This window comes from Bombyx mori, chromosome 23 (genome assembly GCF_030269925.1).
Source record: "Bombyx mori chromosome 23, ASM3026992v2".
Taxonomy (NCBI): domain Eukaryota; kingdom Metazoa; phylum Arthropoda; class Insecta; order Lepidoptera; family Bombycidae; genus Bombyx; species Bombyx mori.
In genome coordinates this window covers 16,680,369-16,701,208 of record NC_085129.1, presented here as the reverse complement: position 1 = coordinate 16,701,208, position 20,840 = coordinate 16,680,369, and the positions used below count along the sequence as shown (strand labels likewise).

General features: G+C 37.0%; 1 protein-coding gene across 2 annotated transcripts in view; it reads right to left on the bottom strand.

Annotated features, from left to right (window-relative positions):
* The window catches only part of LOC101737508 (uncharacterized), a 35,389-nt gene extending 17,108 nt beyond the window's left edge, over positions 1–18,281 (bottom strand). Inside the window, exons 1-3 of one of the 2 annotated variants that reach the window (XM_004930691.5) lie at positions 17,918–18,281; positions 11,759–12,513; positions 9,141–10,217 (exon numbers count right to left, since the gene is read on the bottom strand). In XM_004930691.5, coding sequence (XP_004930748.1) covers positions 9,141–10,217; positions 11,759–12,373 — 1,692 coding nt within the window. In that variant the 5' untranslated portion in view covers positions 12,374–12,513; positions 17,918–18,281. Of the gene's footprint in view, positions 1–9,140; positions 10,218–11,758; positions 12,514–17,688 lie in introns of both variants that reach the window. The other variant, XM_062675320.1, reaches the window with a different exon arrangement.
* Between the last annotated feature and the right edge of the window lie 2,559 nt (positions 18,282–20,840).

Genomic DNA, 20,840 nt, shown 5'->3' with positions numbered 1-20,840 from the left:
AACGGTGCTTTTAGGTACCACCGGCACCGCTCACCGTCCTAGTCGAACCCGTCGCTTGCGACGAAGGGCTCGGCGAGTAAACTAGCCCACAGACACAACCCACTGAGTTTCTCGCCGGATCTTCTCAGTGGGTCGCGTTTCCGATCCTTGGCTTACAAAAATCTCGTTATCGTGTTGTGTAGAAGTACCGTGTTATATGAGGATTTTGGCGAATTTTCTTTTTATATTATAGGTGAAAATACCGCGTTATAGGTTATGAAATATCTGTTGTATTTTTTTTATTTGCATAATTATCTAATAACCTTTTGTTGGATGCGTCGGTTATTCTGTAAACTTGAGTCGTTCTTGGAGCCGTATAATTATGGAATACCATATCGAATTTTAATTCGCATTTAGCTTGTTCAAACAAAATTATATAAATTATTATTAAATTGAACGCTAAGTGAAATTTTTCATTTTAAAAACACGTTTTTTTTTTAATTAGCTGCAAAGGTAATCGAGCAAACGGTTCTTATTATCAGTGCCCTTGACATTGCCAACGACACTATTCAATGTCGAACGTGCGAACTAGCAAAGTTAACATAGATTCAGACAGCAACGCCAAATCGTTGTTACGGGTAAGTGTTTGTTTGTGTGTTTGTTTATTCGTCTTCCAAGTCCAAATGAAGGATGAGTTTAACATGGTTGTGTATTAAAGTGATAATATTAGGTCAGGAGACTGAAATCGCATCGGAAAACTACACTGCCACGTTCCCTTGACCGGGCGAAGTCGCGCGTAACAGCTGTTTTTATATATAGATATATACATACATCGAAGAGTGAAAGGTTATTTGGCTTAAGCGACATTTTTGCAACTTCACAGGAGAGCTATTAAAAATTGAAGCATTTGGAAAAAATATTCATAGCGAAAAACTTCTTCAGCTATGCGAATGGAGTAAACTTAATTGAAGTTCAATTAAAAACATAGAATTGTTGATACTGATCATACCAAATAAAACGGACCTTTAATTACAAAGGTAAATGTCGCTTACATCAAATAACCTTTTACCCGTCGATATATACAGGGTGTCCCATAAAGAATGGATAATCCTGAAACACCTCATAGTAGAGCTATTGAGGACTAAAAAAAAAATATATTTCTCCGCTAGTACCCAAATTAAAAATAAAGAAAAAATACCAAATTGCATGATCAGAAGCTAAGCTCAGATTAACTTTTATAAAAAAATTGCACTAGCTACTCATACGATTTCCTGCATATTCCTTAGTATAGTTCATGTAGAATATTATAACACCAAGAAGTCTATGGATTTCATTTATTTGTAGCTGTTGTATATTCAAGAAGCGCACAGCAGTATGGAAAATATCAACTTTTTTTTAAATACGTAATTTGGGTACTAGCTGAGAATTTTTATTTTGTGTCCCCAATAATGCTACTATGAGGTGTTTCAGGATTATCCATTCTCTCTGGCACACCCTGTATATATGTTACGGTAAAAGTAGATATTGCGGCAAATGTACACATTTTCCGGTAAATGTGCACATTTGCCTCCTCGTTTGGGTAATGTGCATTCAACTAACATTTACATTTTCAAAGAAGGGAAATGTACATTGAATTCACAATGACCATGTCGTTTTGGTAAATGTGAGCAGGGCATACAAAATAAGAAATCGCAAGTGCTAGTAATGTGGTGCGCATGCGCAAGCGCACCATTACAACCTAACCTAACCTAACCTACGACATATTATATATAATGCAAAGAAAAGTATGTTTTGTTTGTCATTAACATTTTTTAATTAAAATAATTTTCGTTATTAAAGCCTTTTGTATTCTGTTTATTTAAATAAATATTTATTACTGCAACAACATTATTAATTTATTTGTATTCCAACATTTCTTAAAATATGAACATAAGAGAATACATTTACCAAAACCTGAAGGCAAGAGTACACATTTGCCGGGAAATGTACATATACATTGTATTCAGTTCACATATACCTAACTTTTTTGCAAATGTACACATTTACCGGTAAAAGTGTACATTTCCCAAGAGTGCACATTTACCGTAACATATACATATATACGTAAACAAAATTAATACATACCAAAACTATTTGCAGCAGGAATATGACCATTACTTTCGCACGGGTCCATACACTGAAGTATATGGGTAGTAACAAAACCGATTGGTACATGACCACACGTCAGCAAAAATTCAAACAGTTTTCACGTCGACAAGTAAATGTATGCATCAATTTTGAACTTTCTGTATTGGCGCAGAGGGTCTTTTATTCTGTATAACGTATTTTAGTTTACTCCATTGCTTTTTTATCATATTTCAGAATATTAGTCGTTTTCTGGAGAGCTGGACTTTATTTTATACGGTTTTTTAGAATGACGTAAAATATTTACTTAAGATTTATTTTTTTATTAGAAAAAAAAAACATTCTTTTACAAGCAATTCTATTTTAATATGTTATTTGGTTGGTCACCATTTCGCTAGACCATCACCGTCGTCGACAAAACTAACTTCAACTAAACATTTCATGACAGTCAAACTTATCAATCTCTTTGAATGATTTGTGTGTATATATTTTACAAAATAAAAACATATATAGCGACAAACGAAATTTTTTTTATTACGAAAAATCAAACAAACAAAAATTCGCGTTACGTAAACGAGTTTTTCTCATCATCCAGACACGTCCGCACTGTACGAAAGTTGAATTGAAACTGAAGTATTTTTAAGATAGCACACTCATCTTATCTTTATTGTATCACAGATAAAGTCTGTTTTCGAGATATCGAGATTTTTTTTATGGGGATTATAGATTTGAGCTATTTCCTTCTTTTTATTGATCGTTGTTCGTGTCTGATTAATTGGTAATTTTTTTCATAGGCAGGTAAAGATATCTACTGTAAAGATCCTTTGTCTCTTTTAAGCTGATAGATACCCTTGAGAGGCTATGTCAGCGTAACCTAGCAAGTAGGTGAGCTCACGGGCCTCAAACCTGACGACATTGCTAACACTAACCCTAGCAAGAACCGTGCTTTCCAGAATCTACCACCGGATCGGAAACGCGACCCACTGAGTAGATCCAGCGAGAAACTCAGCGGGCCGTGTCTGTGGGTTAATTTACTCGCCGAGCCCTTCGTCGCAAGACGTTTCGTGTAGAGTTAACCTAAATTTATGCAATTTACGCATCCAATAAATGACAATGAAAGACACTATACATCCAATTCGACTCACCCTACAGACTCACATCAAAGATTTAGACCAGACTCTTTTTAGTGTGTTTCGAAAATATAGTTACTGTAATATTTTTAGGCAAATTCAAAAAAACTTATTGTAAAACTGAACAAATTCTAAAAATTTTGATGGACGCCCGTCGACAATTGTCAACACAGCCTTCAGTTGTGAATGACGCACGCGACGGTTCTCAAAGTTTTTAATCGTCGAACTTCATTAGCGAGCACAGACGACGTATCGGTCAGAGTCAGGCTTTAAATTTTAGTAGTAAATGGTAGTAGTCTTTTGAGCTCGCACAAGTATGGGGATTTTCGGTCCCAATTGTACAGCACAGCGACAGCCCCCTTTGTTTCCTACCTATGCTGGTAGCCTTAACCGGTTATGCCAGCTTAACCGAACGAATAGGTGAGCTCACAGGGCTCAACCTGAGAGAATTTGCTAACACTGACCCTAGCTTCAGGTTTGACCTGAAGCGCTGAGCTGTGCAAAGTGGTCGTGGCCTAAAGGATAAGACGTCCGGTGGATTCGTATCTAGCGATGCACCGGTGTTCGGATCCCGCAGCGGGTACCAATTTTTCTAATGAAATACGTACTTAAGAAATCTTCACGATCGACTTCCACGGAGAAAGGATAATATCGTGTAATAAAAATCAAACCCGAAAAATTGTAATTTGCGTAATTACTGGTGGTAGGAACTCGCGTGAGTCCGCGCGGGCAGGTACCACCGCCCTGCTTATGTCTGCCGTGAAGCAGTAATGCGTTTAGGTATGAAGGGCAGCAGTTTCTCGCCGGATCTTCTCAGTGGGTCGCGAATCCGATTCTCTGGTAGACTCGCGAAGCAGCCGCCCTTGAAAATCCCCTTTCAGAAGATCTCGGTTGAGTATCAGCAAAGGCTTGGCTCGTGTGAGTGCCAGCAAGGGCACAACGATTCGAATTCACCCACTCGTCCTGATTAAACTTCAAGCCATTTGGTCTCCAATAAACGATCACGACAGCGAAACGACAATACGAGATCAATAAATTTATCTTCTTGAAAATATTCTATTTGTGCCAACACCCGCACTCTCACATTTAGACGACTTATTTATACGTCACAAAAATAACTAGTTACAAATTGAAAATAAATAAATAATAAAAAACTTTGCCACTAAATATATACAACAAATAAAAAAAGGTTACGCTTCGCTATAAATTTCCAAAACACTTATAGTTCAAAAATTTTGAAATGTCAAGTTCGTTACGTAAATTAGCGCGCGCTTTTCCGGCCCGGTTCAAGATGGCGGATTCGGGGGCCACGTGGCGAGATAGAAAAACCGCCGCCCGAACGTTTCACGTTTTCGTTTTGCCGCCGAATTATTTCGGTGCGTCACATTTCGCTTTCGGCGCATCTATATTTTATTTTTAGTGACGTCTGGTATTGTCTTGTGGGCGAAGAATTTAATCTTTGAAACTGTCCCCGTTGATAATTTCAATGGCTCAGAGCTTTCTTGAGCGCTTACACTATACACTAGGACATAGGATGTGCGTTTAACGCTAACTTGTTACAACGCGTTCTGAGATGATCTCAGAAAAAGTAGGTCAGGCAGTCTTAATATAATCGTCTCTGAGACTTCTGCGTTCTCGACTAAACTCGCTACTATGATGCTCCTGTCTGAATCCTCACCTACTTAAATCCCTAAATCCTAGTTCCTATTTCAAGTAAATATTGGTCTGTAACGACTTGTAAATTCATCAACTGCGTGCGAACTATCCATGTGGTCTGGAGGCTCCTAAACACCAGTACCACCACGAAATCGACATTGGTGATGGGGATAGCGATCGGCGATTGTGAATAACGATCGAATTGTCGGATTATGTGCCCAAATTCTTAGCAAAACCGATGGTAATCGGATAAAGATATTCTAAAGATAATCGGATCAATATCTCATGCGACCGCTCATCTTAAAGTAATAATGAGGTCGATGTGTAAATCGCGTCTCAATACCGGCTAACCTAGCTTTGAGTGCCTACATCGCTTCAAAAATAGGCAGGACCGTGGCACCAAACTCATAACCAACGTAGGATATGGTCAATGCGGTTGGTAAGTTCTTTATCGGCCCAAAAAAAAGCCGCGGCCTTGGACTTTTGGGCACATCAATAAGGAGGTCAATGGAAACACTATGATTGACGTAGCGCTGAATAGTTTCAAAGATCGATATACTGCTGCCGTTGTTTTCTTTATAATGACCCTTACGTTTTAGGGCTTAGAGTTTGCATTCGTTTGAGGGATTTTCGTCACGGAAATTCCTGAACATTAAAAGTCTTTTCTGCGAGCTTTGACTCGTCTTTGAAATCGGTAAGAGCACGACTCACCCCGGCCTTGTTCGTGGCATCGTTATGTTATGCTTTTATTTTGTACGTATTTAATAAATGTGACTAAATGAGTATTCATAATTTATTGTCATTTAAGTCATTTGCTTTGAGGAGTGGTTTATCCTGATTCAACTCGGATTTGGCTTTCGATTCTCGGCCGTGTCTTTTGCTAAATATATCAAGGATTCGGAGTCTAGAGCGAATTCTAGCTTCGCAACCTTGAATTTCAACGCCTCCATTAATTTTAAAGGTCTAAGTAGGAATCATCATAGGAATCCTTCGATTTGATTTTAATACGTCATTACTGTAAGACATATTATTATTACTACTACCGTCAATGTCGTCTGAATCAATTAAACATGCATTATTATTGATAACACAAAAACTACAGAGTTCTTGATATAATTTTAAATTAAACCACACGAGAAGCACCAGTATTCCAATAAATAAATAAAATAAACGTCAAAATCGGTTCACCTACAAAAAGTTCTCATGTAACAACACACACACACACAAGAAAAAAGTACAGTCGAATTAATAACCACCAACGTTTTAAAAGTCGGTTAAACATGAAGATAAGTCCTTTCGAATCTATCCGAGATTTATACACATACAATAATGTATACACGAAATGGCAATGTAATAACAACCCTCTGTCGAATTGATAGATAATTCGTTTTAATGCAAAATTAATGAAATGTTTTTGAGTATTTCATCATCAGCCTACAGTCGTCCACTGCTGGACACAAGCCTGTCCGAATATCACACCACTGAGCCTGGTCTTCGCCTCACCCCATCCACCTCATGCTGGCCACCGTTTAAGTATTTAAATAATTTTAAAAGCTATTTTATTCGGACGTGTTTTTATTTATTATACCGGTTATTATGTCACTGCCGCGCTTTTGTAGTGCATCTACAATGTTTGCGACATCTCACACAGATGACTTCTTTGAGAAATGCATCATTATTGCGTCGAGTGCGTGACAGTGGCAACAGTCTTCTGAGCATCATATCGAGCAAGATCGAGGGACTGCTGATTAATAGCCATTGCAGCAGGCAAATGGAAGGAAAAAAATATAATGGTATATAACGTATGTCTGATAGTTATGTTTTAGATTTTTATGTTACTAACATAGATTATAAGTAGTAATTCTTACTAAAAAAAATGTTATGGTTTTAAAAAAAACTGAAATAAAGTAAGAGTATAAATAAATAAAATACGGTATAGGCATTACGTCATCAAAGTGACATACAAACAAAAGCCTGTCACGCGTTTCGAGTGTGAATTTCGTCATTTTAATAACATTCTCTCATCCCATCCGAATGTACCAGGAAGTCAGTGGAATAGAGGAGCTATTTAAAACGCGAACTCACACTATGACTAGCACACGTTACACAGCACGCACACATCGAAACATCGTAACGAAGCGAAATGCCAACGAACTCTTCTAGTTCTTTTTTTAAATTCAAACCTTAAATAGTGCACGTGAACTTTTCAAATAGAATTGTGACAGTTCGAAAATGGCGAATGGTTTTTTGATGGCGCGAAAATTGGGTTAGGTAGAAAAATACTAGAAAAACGTTCATTTAAAGATATAAACAAAACGGCGGAATTATTAAAACTAGTGGTCCCCTCAGAATGTAATCGAAATTCGACTTATAATTAATTGAAATTATAAGTTCGACAATTATTATGGTTCTATTGCCAAAGACTATACTTCTATAATCACAGATTTCGCCAAGACTATACTATAGACGTATAATATTAAAGATAAACAATATTAACCTATTTTCAATTTGACTAAAGACTTTAATAATATCAAAAATTATATATGCGTGTGTGTGTCAAATACATGTGTGTAATGTTTTTTTTTATTGATTTAATGTATTTTTATGCTTAATTTTAAAAGATATTAGCATTGTGCACTTCTCCTTATATTCTCTATAAGCGTGGAAAATTTCATGCTCCTCCGTCCACGCAATTTTCGTAAAAAGGGATACAAAGTTTTGCTTCGCGTATTAATATATAGATAATCGATTTTGACAAAAGTATATTTTTAAATAAGATTGTGACAGTTCAAACATGGCGGACGGTTTTTTGATGGCGCGAAAATTGTAAGTTAATTCGTGTCGAATAAGAAATACCAGAAAAGCGTTTTATATAAAGATTTATATAAATAATATACCGGACCTATTAAAGTGATCGATGTTGACACAAGTTTCTTTTTAAAATAAAAACGTAAGAAAATTTTACTATAATTTTCGAATGTACTCACTCCATAGAATCGTAATTTCGAAATACACATACACAAATTAAATTATATTACAAAATTTAAAAGGGATTTAATTAGTCGATGATTCATTGAATTGCAGAACAAAATGACGGTCGCATCACTAAAAAAAAAATACCCGGAAAATTAATTCTCTTCGACTGCTTCAAGATCTTAACAACCAAAGTTATTACCTGTAAATTACATGCACACACACTCACGAAAGCTCTAAGCATGCTGATTTTTACGTGAAAATGATGAAAGCCTGAAAAGCTGTTTTCATTTAAATACAAAAAAAAAACATTCATTTTTGCTTCGAAGGCTCCTGACCTACACAATCCCAAGTTCTTACCGTCACAAAGCCAATGCAGTTGGCATATTCAAAACAGGTCATCACAAAGGTCAAATTCAATATATTATATATTTTTTATAGCTTAGATGGATGGACTAGCTTACGACCCACCGGGTGTTAAATGGTTACCGGAGCCCACAGACATCTACAACGTAAATGCCGCCAACCACCTTGATATATGAGTTTTAAGGTCTCAGTATAGTTACAACGGCTGCCCCGCCCTTCAAACCGAAACGCATTACTGCTTCACGGCAGAAATAGGCAGGGCGGCAGCTACCCGTGCGGACTCACAAGACGTCCTATCATCGTTCCTATGCCTACTTATTTCTACTTATTAGTAGATTAATGGACAGTTTTCTGTCCAGGGTCGGTGGAGTGTTTCTTACGTTTTTGTGTCAAGGCCAGAAACGACAATATTTACTTCGACTTTGGAGCTATTTTTGTGAGCTGTATAATGTCTCCGATGTTACGATTTTGAATGTTTAATTCATTCCTTTTTTTTTATTACGAATTTTACTTTCAATATTAGACATAACTAACTTAACTAACTGAGGACTTGAACCTTGTGGGATGCAACCGCTTATATCCTATAACAAAAAAAAAAAAACAAGAAAATATCTCGATAGGTTATCTTATATGGAAACTGATTTCGGAAATGTCTTTAGCGCGATTCAGGCGTCTCACAAATGATTTATGTTTAACCTTCGCTATTGCTGTCGCTAAGTGAAATACATACACAGTATACAAGTAATATTTTGCACTAAAACAAAAGCTGGACCAAAAAAACTTGACATTTAAAAAAATACGCGATTTAATCTCTAAGAAAATCATCTTGTAGTTACATAGAAAAAAAAATAGGGGTTTCTGCAATGAAAACAGCTTTCCAGACACGAATGATCAGATATAATGGTAACTCACCCCTTTTACATCATCGTATTCTTTATCCAAGAGCTTCCTTCTTGTAGACGGAGTTTCAGGACTAGAATCTTCGGTCAATTCGCTCAGAGTACTCTCAACGCTGGTCTCCATGGACTTGGCTCCATCCTCCTCTTTCGAGTCTCCTTCGCTCTTCTCCGAGCGCTTCTTAAGATAATTCTCGTGTTCGAAGGTCTTATTTTCGAAGCCCGTCTCACTTGGAGATTCGATTTCATTGTTCAGCGATACATTCTCTTGCTCGGAATCTATGTATTTGAGGCCGGCTCTAGATTTACGCGTCTCTGTGGGCACGGGTTCCTCGTTAACGTGATTTTCAATTTTCTTTAGCGCGGACGTGCCCGAGGCGATCGGCTGCGATATTTGTATGTACGAAGCGAAATCGGACGTGTGCCTTTGACTTTTGACCTGTTTTTCAATGTCGTTTTTAATGTTGTCTTTCGATTTGTTAACCGTTTCGGGACTGTTGCGTATTCTCTTGCGTTCCGCATAATCTACGTCCCCATTTTGAACTTGGATCACGGTCGATTTCTCTAGAATCTTCCCTATTGGATTGTTGGGGTCTAGTTGACTTTTGACGCTCGTCAAATGGTCGGGCGGGATTTTCGACGTTAAGACCGTACTCGCGCCGTTAGGTTTATCGTGAAGATACTTCGAAATACTGCTTTCTGACGCCGTTTTGTTAATCGACAGATCGGAATTGGAATTCGACCGCGAACTAGACGAGCCTGATTCCCATTTGCACGTACCGTTCCGGCTGACGTAAGGCAGATGAACGGGTACCGGTTTGTCGTCTTTGGGACGTAGCTTCGTGTACCCAACGGTACCGTTCTCGCAGTCTTTGAGTTGATTCAGGTACCGCTCATCGTTGCTCCTACTCGCGTACCTACTCTCGTTTGCGGGTAGTTTGGTGACGGCCATTTTCGGATCAAACTTCTTTCGCATCTCGGGCACAGATGGTAGTTCATTGCCATTACTGTCCCTCACTCCGTTCGTAAGGGAGTTTCGTTTCGTGTAGCCCGACGTCGGAGAACTATCCTTGTAACGTCGGCTTTCGGTTCTCTGGTTGTAAAATTTCGACGCTTATTTTTCCGTTTTTTTTAAAAAAAACAAAATGATAGAAATGATAAAAGTATTGCGACACGTGACTGTGTGTGTTAGTTCAACATTGATATACATGCTTTTGCTGTAATACTTCTTCAAAATTGATGTTTGGTTTACAAAGCGATTGGTTTTAGAATAGATCGCAACGCACCAATCAACTTTTGGTTAAGCACCGCAAGTATTACTAGCAAGAATGCTTCTCTACCAACTAACGCATACAAAAAACAGAGGCCAGATTTACTATTCCTGGCCCTATGCGGTGAATCTAACAATCTTAAGCATCTCAAACGAAGTTTATTGATGGATATTTAGTGCGATATATATATTTTTTTGCATTTGTTAATGAACGATCACACACACACACACGGCGCACACATTTCGTTTTTGTGTGTCTGCGAATTGTTTCATAGCAATTTCGAAATAAATCAACCATAATTTTCATTTGAAGCCGAGGAATTGAATGATTAATCGTAATTTTGCCAAAAAGACTCTGGTTACTAAGCCCAAAAAGAAAATGATCATAGATTTGTTAAAATAAACTTGAAAATCTGGGTAAAGTCTTGAAAAACTACTCATCAGCGGGCAAAGTGGAAGGACAGAGAGCCAGGGGGCGTAGTCCCATGCGCTGGTCTGATCAAATTAAGATGATTTTGGACTCCAAAATCAACGTCGCTATCCACTGGGCAGAGGACTACATGGAATGGAGAAACATAGTCCAAACAAAAGTTCTCTGTAAAGGTCACGATCCTAAGCACTGAGGAACGCGGCACATGGAGGAGGAGGATTAAGTTAGCAAGAGTATGATGATAGATGGACACCAGTTTAATCTGGTGTATCATTGCCCCGTAAGGGGGTACTACGACCCGCGTAATAATCATATTCGAATGGACCAGGTGGTGTAACACATATCTTAATTATGGTAGCACTGATTCTATTCCTAGGGTAGATTTAAAGCAACTCTTGAAAACCAAAGATTTGAGTATTTTAAAATGAGATGAATCATCGGTCCAGTTTTAGCCGTATGTATTGTGTCAAGAGTAGTGTGATTTTGTATTTCTATAATTGTTTACTCTGATGGCACTTTTACTTTCGTAATGATAAAACTTTATTCACGAAATGTTTAATTTTACGATACATAATTGGGGGAGTGAAAGGTTGTTTGGTTTAAGCGACATTTCGCTTAATACACAGACATTTATCTTTTTATTTAAAGGTGCGTTTTATTTGGTATTCAATTATCATTGACAAGTAATTTAGTCATGTCAAATGGTATTCTACGCATAAGATCGTGTGAATTCTCGTTTTGAATGAAAAGAGAAAGATTAGCTATGCCTTTAAACGATCAAAAATAATCATTCGTCTCGTAGTTACCGAAATCTGCAATCTTTTTGACAGATGTCAGATTTGACACACATCACTTTTGAAAACGAACAAATTTCGCAGACACTCAAAATTTAGTTTTAATCGTAACGCAATATATATATTCGTTTTATACGTACTTCAGATGTGGTTCCGATAGCCGAGTTCCTGGCTTTCCTTAGAGCGCGTGATGGGTCGGCTGCTGGTGGTCTACCGATGTCGTTCGAGATCGACTTTGATCTCGATATCTCCCCGTAATTCTGATTCTGAAGCTTTTGTTGCTGCTGTATTCTCTGCGTCAACGGTATGTAGTTCGAGGGCGAATACAACTTGTAAAGCTCGGCCGTGCTCATGAAAGCCGACGAGCTGAAATTTCTTTTCGTTCTAGACGGGGGGTCACTTAGAGTTTTGCCGCTCTCGCTCCTTGTCGTCGAAATATCTCTAGACCTGGACTCGCTTCTGTCAGAACGATGCCTGGACGAGATACCGCTGTCCGAATCCGTCACGCTTGGAGCTCTGGAAGTTCTAGAGTATTCTATCAGAGACTTCTTATCTCCTTTACTGTCGATGGAATATCTGGATCTGTATTCGGTGACGGTGTCTCCGTAAGATCGGAGAGTTGAAGTTGCATATGAGCCACTACGTGGCCTGCAATAAGGATTGTCTAGGCTTGACGAAGAGGTCAAGGTAGACCGGTAGGACCCCGACAGGCTGGACGAGGATCCCTCGAGCCTTGACGAAGAAACTAAAGACATTTTGAAGACTATTAAATACTTTCTATTTAATACACAAAATACATAGTACGCTTAGTACTAAATATTGTTTTTAATAACTAATATTGGCTTTGATTCTGGATGGTTTACGTGTTTTTTGCATCTTCTTCTTTGGTTGATTCCTGGAACAATAAAAGATATATCAAAAATCCATTCGAGACTGAGATAATTATATAACGGAGTCAAGATAACTACTTCAACCAAAAACGGAACAATCGTAAGCTTTTTAGCTTAAAGATGAACACGTGATTTGAACGCGATCGTGTGATTTTTATAAATTAAATAAGAGAGGAATATATAGTACAAATATAAAGTATTCCAAACCATAGCCTCAAGTTTCAAATTAGCGACGTTCATACTGCTATGTCTATATGCTCCGGTAACCGTTCAACACAAGTTGCTTTCGCAAACTCGGATTCGTTAACTTTTTGAAAAGAGGTATCTTGAAAAGAATCGTAAAACCGACCACATGTGCTAAATTACACTGAGAAAATCAGCGCGTCATCCAAGTAAGCAGACAAAAAAAAACTAAAAAATCTTTAGATACTTTTATCGCATCAAGGATAATATTTCGAGGTCGCCCCTCATTACGTACGTATCACGTCAGTTACGTAAATTAATGTTGCGTAATGATAAAAACGTTTTATCAGACTGGCGGTCCGCGAAACGTGATTTGGTGATTACCATCGCGTGTTTCAACTTATTAAACGTGCGAAATCTTAATGCTTTTCGCCATATATAATATGAACGTCCAACTGTTTCGACTTTGATGTACTTAAAATCCGCTAGTGACACGCTTATTTCGCGGTCAATTTCAGGTCTGATACTGGGCACGTTCAGCTGTTTTGCGGGTATTGCGAAATATAATCATTATTGTACTTAGCATGCGTGTTGTGTTGTGTAGCAAGAGAAATAAAAGCCCTGCTTTCTAAATCAAGTGTCGTTGAAGCTAGCCAGCCACCCAACACAAAATACAGTACACTACCCGAAACAATCATGGCCGTTTAAGATTGGCAGCGTGAAAATATTAAATGTTCCACTTGTTTTTAAATTTTTTTATTGCATAGATAAGTAGACGGGCTCACGGCCTACCTGGTGTTAAGTGGTTACCAGAGCCCATAGACATCTACAACATAAATGCCGTCACCCACCTTGAGGTATGAGTTCTAAGGTCTCAGTATAGTTACAACGGCCGCCCCGTCCTTCAAACCGAAACGCATTACTGCTTCACGGCCGAAATAGGCAGAGTGGTGGTACCTACCACCTACCTGGTGTGAACTCACAAGAGGTCCTACCACCAGTAATTACGCAAATTGTAATTTTTCGGGTTTGATTTTCATTACACGATGTTATTCCTTCATCGCGGAAGTCAATCGTGAACATTGTCAAGTACGTATTTCATTAGAAAAATTGGTACCCGCCTGTGGGATTCGAACACTGGAGCATCACAAGGACTTAACACATTAACTTAATGCCACAAAAGATTTTTTTATAGCCAACGTGGCCAGTGAATATGCCGACGTGGAGTTACTACCGAAGCTCATGATCGTCATCAATGCCAGTAGGATAGACAAGCTGCTGCATACCGCTGAGGACTCTCCTCAAGTTTCCTTCGTGGGTGCCGGAAATAGTCACAAGCAAAACAAGAAAAATATTGGTAGGGTTGCCGGTTATAAGAGCTATCCTAATCTTAAATGCCTGATGCTACTGGAATAGAATTGGTGCGAACTCACAACACCCCTCACCACCGTTATAATGATTGACGCAAGAGTTCCTGGGGCAACACTGATCACCATAACTCAATCAACAATCCGTATTAAAGCTTGTCCAACGTGAATCACAACAATGACGATATCCATGACAACGCACGGCTGACAAACCCCAGGGCCACACACACACACACATACACATACACGAAAAAATTCCACTATCGCCAGCGTTATCATACCACTCATAGGAGGCAATATATTTTAATCCTCTGTAGTTTTTTAAAACGCTACTCTGCAAGACAAAGTCAGGTACGAGGTTATTCGAGAGTGAAGCCAACGCAATGGCTCAGAGAGTCGGCAAGCTGAACGGGGTCGGCCAGGTGGTGCCTGACTTGGAAAGGGTGGCCATCAAGACGAATGGATTAAGTAATTCGAAGATCTGGCCCTGTGGTGCAAGTCACAAGAGGCCTTTGTCCAGCCGTGGACGACTATGGCTGATGATGATAAATTTCTTTATATTATATATGATTTATAAACAATAATAATAAACATCTCTAGTGGTTACTTTCATTGTAGAATATTTTTTCCTACCTATGCTTGATGATCTAGAGACCATGTCAGAGTCGCGAGGCTAGTAGGTGAGCTCACGGGGCTCAAACCTGACGATGTTGCTAATACGAACCCTAGCAAAAGCCGTGCTTCGCAGAATCTACCACCGGATGGAATACGCGACCCACTGAGAAGATCTGGCGAGAAACTCAGTGAGCTGTGTCTGCGAGTTAATTTTGTCGTCGAGCCCATCGTCGCAAGCGACGGGTTCGACGAGAACAATGACTGGGATTGTAGCAGGGAATAATTCTAAGGTACGGAGCCGAAGCTGTGGTCCGACAAATTACCCACAGAACTGAAAATACTAACGCGATTCATTTTACTACTAGCCGTCGAAATTGGGGGCAATGTAGACGATAAGGCTTGCAGGAAGAAGCCATGCCAATGCTTCAGGTTCTCCATGAGGCTGGAAATAGTAGCAAGAAGAGGAGTTTTGCTGCAGCGTTTCATTTGCAGTCAGGATCCTCGATAGTAATGGAAAGACTTGAAGAGAGCCATGGTAGCTACAGTCGTAGAGAAAGGCTCGGTAGGATCCAACGACACAGGAATGTAGTGGAACAGTGAACATCTTCGACTCTACCTCGGTTTTGGCTTGTCATTCGTATCTCAAACACGAAAATTCAATTAAACTTGGAAATTACACTGTTTGCTAATTGTTTGGGACTGACCGCGATGACTCCCCAACGAGACCTCATTCCCTGAATTCAGAATTCGCGTTGATCATAAACACTTATTTAAAGTTTAGTGCTTACCCGTGATCATGGCGCGAGAACTCTTAGTAAGAACCGTTAAAGTACTCATAGTTAAAGTAGAGTTGCAGACTGGAGTAGCTTTCAATGTTATTCATACGTAATATATGCTTCAATAAAATGATAGTAGTGTGACATTATAAGCACATCAACCAGCATCTATCATCAGATCAGATGATAGGCAAAGCTAAATACAAAACAAAATATTCATTCCATTATGTTTATACACTCAGACCTCCGCAGAGATTTTATTTGTCCCAGCTGGAATTTTCATAAAATGATTTCTGACCAATATATGAAGAATGAAGAACGAATAAGCCGTATACATGTTTAGGATAGGACTATACCAGGATTCAAAACCTGTCAAACATAATATCAAAAAATATAAATTGTCAGGATGGTACTGGACATGGTGCAACATCTTAGCAATGAATAGTTTGAAAAACTCCTATATATGTAAAGTAGTTATCCACATTTTATTTAACAGAGATAATTCTGCAAAATGAATGTAGTTAAATGATAAATATTAAAACAGTTTTATTTTAAATATTATAGAATAATAATATAAAAAAAAATATTTAAGTATATGTTTACATTGTGTAATGTAGTTTAATATGTTATTACATAAAATTTTATAATAAATTGATTTAAAATTCAATATCATCAGTAGAATAATTGTTCAAGATCTTTATTTAAAGAAATCTTTTTTAAAAATAATCTTTTTTATGATTACACCTGTATATACAGATCATCTTTTTAGCAAATGTTAAAACATAAATAACATTGACCGACTGGCATTATCACGGCATCTCTCTTTGTACAAACATACTTACATGTGAAAGGTTAGTTTGAACTCTGTCTAGGCCTTTAATATTATGAAATGATCACTAACGAGTTGTGGAGAATCACCAAGCAGGCACCAATGGAGTGGGAGATTCTTAAGCTGAAGTGGCATTGGATTGGTCACACATTAAGAAAGCCCGATACCCACCTATCCAAGATAGCACCGATCTGGAAAACGTGGCAATAGGAAGAGAGGTCTTCCCAATACAACTTGGAGTCGCTCAGGAGAGCAGGAATTGGGCGTCTTGGGCATGACGTGAGTGGAGGTAGACTAGACTGCCTAAGTCTAATGCAAATGGAAGAATTTAATTCGAACCCTACACCCCAGCACAAGGTAATAGGAAAGAAAGTAAAAGAAGAAGAAGATACATATCTCCTCCACCTCCTTGCTACAGTTTCCTCAATACTGAGGGTCATGACCACCTCTTCTCAATAGAGTTTATTGTGGATCACTCTACGCATTTGTTCCTATCTACCGACGAATGTAGAGCATTGTGGACTGTGGTGTCGAGAGTAGTGCAGATTTGGTCTGTTCAACACATCAGGCCTCTGCCTCATGGTATTTTTCCGTCCACTTTGCCAGTTACATATATAATAATATAACGATATGGAATATTCTAAAAGTGGTTAAACAATAATAAAAGACTTAATTGCATTTTCTGTACAATATTAAGAAAACAATGTTTAAAGCCCTTTGTTTTCCACAAATCATTATTAACAACGTATTCTTGAATTAAATAAAAGTTAACTCATCTTTTTTCTCAATGACAGAGAGTTCAATCTATATAAGAAAGATCCTTTTTTTTAACTAAAAATTTTTTATATAAAAATTACATAAAAAAGGTTTTTCTTTACATATATACATATGTCATATATTCATTATATATATACATATATAGAATTTACACATATAATCATAGTCAGTCTCTTTTTCGCATAGCTTAGTCAATCCTAGTTTGAGGTCAGAGGACTGAAAATTTATCCCAGATTATTATTATTGTTAGTAGCTTTAAATTATTACTCTACAATTAATCAATCACTTTTGTGAGGGATTTTGTCATTTTAAAGTATATGAGTGAAAACAATAAGATACTTAAATCAATGCAGTAGGGAGGCATTAACTTCAAGGTTAAATACACTGCAGATGTGTACACAAATCCAATAAAAAAAAAACTTTACAATATTTTTCCAGCCGTAAGGCGGGAAATAAACAATTTTTTTCAAAATGATACCAAATTTTTAAATCACGAACATAAAACGTAGAACAGAGTAAACATTTCTAGGTAATATGACACCTTCCGCGAAAATTTATGAGATTCAAGGCCAATTCGAATTATCATGTAATTTCAAACACAAAAGGTACATTTAACACTTTCACACGACTCACCCGGCCTCGCACTCGCAAAATCTCCAAATATAAATCCCGAAATACACAGAGAAGGTATATTTTTAGCATTCTAAAGACAGTGTTTGCATGACGAAGCTAGTTGTTTTATTAAACACAAATTAATTATTTCTTATTCACGATTATCACGTGTTTAAATATGATGTATGAGTAGAATTCGTGCCCTATCGATTTTTTTAGTTTTAATCAAAAAATAAGATTGGATACTCACAGAATTAATAAAATAACTCCGTTACTAAGTAACTATGTTACACACGGAAAACGCAATGTCTGAAACGTTTGGTGTTCTGTTTTATATTTTTTTCACTCGCGCCGTACACAACTCATAACACTTTCGTCGAAATTTCTTTGAAAATGGACTGTATACGTGAGGGAAAATATTTTTTCTTCTGCTATGTAATTTTAGAAGACAACTATGACTCCATTGGCTTGACGTCATGCAAATTGTTGGCAATCCTATTTTTATGCCACTTCCTACTCAAATAACTAAATGTCCTAATGAAAGAAGACGTTGAGGAATTTTATACTTTATATAAAGTAAGCAGAAGTTATATATTTCTTTTGTATCAAATTTGAAAAACAGTTGACATTCTAGAGTGTTGCCATACAAAAATTCATGAGATTTTTTTGTTTTTGACATGTGATTCGATCCCAGCTGATCGTGCTTCAAAATGAAAACTTTATTTGATATAATAAAAAAATGTACTATTTAAATATTTTCCGATAGCTTTTATAGACGAATATAATTCAAATACATAGAAGCTCAAAATTCATCAAAACATTGGAGAAACAAAACGCCCTGTACATTTTTTCTATTCGCCACTAGATGGCGGAAGAAAGACCACGATACTCCAAATTTTATCTCCTAGATGGCGGTGTCACTAGCAGAACTTTGGCTTTGCGCAATACTATTGATTTTGCCGGCTTTGTCGCAATTGTCGCATTGAGGGTCGAGATAGTCTAGACAAGACAGTTACCAAATGCCTTTATACATAGTGTTATAATACACCCTAAACCAGTTTAGCGGCGTAAGAACTTTATTTATGCTGTTAGAACTGTAGTTTGAAATATAATAATATTTAGAATGGAATACCATATTTATTTTATTGAAAACGTATTTTTGTATATATTGTGTAGCATATTTATATTTTAGTGGCAGTATTTATATGAAATATAGCTAATGGGAAGCTGTATAAGACAGTAGTTTGTGTAATATTGTTCGTTCATACTCTTTCTACTAGAGTAAGTAGTCTTAGAAAAATACAAATATGTATGAATACAAACATACGAATTGTCTTACATAATAGGCAATAAAGTAAAAAATGTACAGTTTTTAGGTTAAATTAAAAGTGACAAATCAGTAGTTCCAAACTGAACTACATTATATTATCTATTCATTAAATTTTCGCAGTTAAATATTCTCTAATGAAGTCATTGATATTCCACAAATAAAGTCAATTGAATTTAGTTATGGCAGGGTTAATTTTTAATACTACATACTTTTTATTGGATGTGTTAACTATTTTTTAATTGTTAATCACGGGGAGCCTAAAATGCCGCCTAGCTTGAAATTTAAGACTGTCTCAAATATATGCCAATGTCCATGCCAAAAAAACCTAATCTGACCCGAAGTAATCAGATGTACTTGAGAATATTAATTAATCCATATTCATCAAATGTTACGCAAATACCATTATATGTCAGAGCTTCGAATTCATCTCTATAGCATCTTTAATCCCTTCGCTTATCTCAAAGGACGTTATGAGGTCAATTTGCAGATTAAAATTTAGAAACAAAAACAGCTTTACTAACGAGAATTTTAGGTTAAGTTTTTTTTTTAAAAGACTAGGTATTTATTTTCTTAAAATCAAACGAAATTCCTTCACAATTTAAGTTCATCGTAATTAAAATCCTTCCTCCTACGTTCATCGGAATGTCCTTCTCTCCTCTGTGCTGCAAAAGAAACCTTTAACCCTGGCTTTGAAGGAAGCTCTTTGATATTTAGCTTTCCCAGCAAAACCGGATGATTCTAGATACAAATTCAACATGGCACCTTTAGATGTCAGAACGGAAACACCAGAACGATTTTAAATACTTCACCTTCCAGCCATATTACTGCTTCACGGCAGAAATAGGTGGTGGTACCTACCCGGGCGTGCTAACAAGACGCCCTGCCAATACTAATATCTCTGATGAGAAATCAGCACATACATCCTCGAGTTACCATCACGCATGAGCGTGGGGAAAAGCGAACACACCATAGAGAAATTCCTTCGAATTATGGAATGACGTTTAATAGAGCATTTAGAAGACACTTGCTACCCTCTGATCCGTATTACCACTATACATAGTAAAACATATTAAACATGTGTTATATAACCTGCAAATTTCTTCTTTCAAATCTAAATTCAATAAATAAACTGAGAGATTTTCTTAATCATTTCATTAGTTTGATTACAGAATTTTCAACACACAAATTTAAAAGGAATTTTAAAGGATTTTTTGGTGGAAGTTAAAAAATGTATAGGTAGGTATATTAAAAGAACAGTAGCTAGCCACAATATACAAATGTACCTACAACATGCAAATTCCTGAGCCATTCGCTACCACTGAAGCTGTGGAGTATTTTCTACACATCTGAAATAATATCGAGGGTTGAAAGGATATTTGGCTTAAGGCTAATGCCTAAGCGACATTTTTGCATAGGTATTTAACAAAACAAAAAAAAACTTCTTCAGCTATTTGAATGGAGTTAACTTAATTGAGGTTCAATTTAAAACATCAAGCTGTTGATCTCAATATCAAATAAAACGCACCTTTAATTACAAAGATAAATGTCGCATATTAAGTAAAATGTCGTTTAAATCATATTATTATACCTATATAGCCTTTTAACAACTACCTATTTTATCCCGTATATGACAAACATTCTTAAGTATTTATTGTCGTAGATTAATTAATACAGGACTAATTTTAAATCTAGGAGGATATTAATAGATCACCTCTGGAATTATCTGTCGTCCAATATTGCGATTCATTCAATTCTGTCATTAATACTAGTGTCAAAGATTAGTTAATTTTTTTTAGGTTATAATGCAGATTTCATTTTTGTTCAACAGACATGCTGCCAAAGT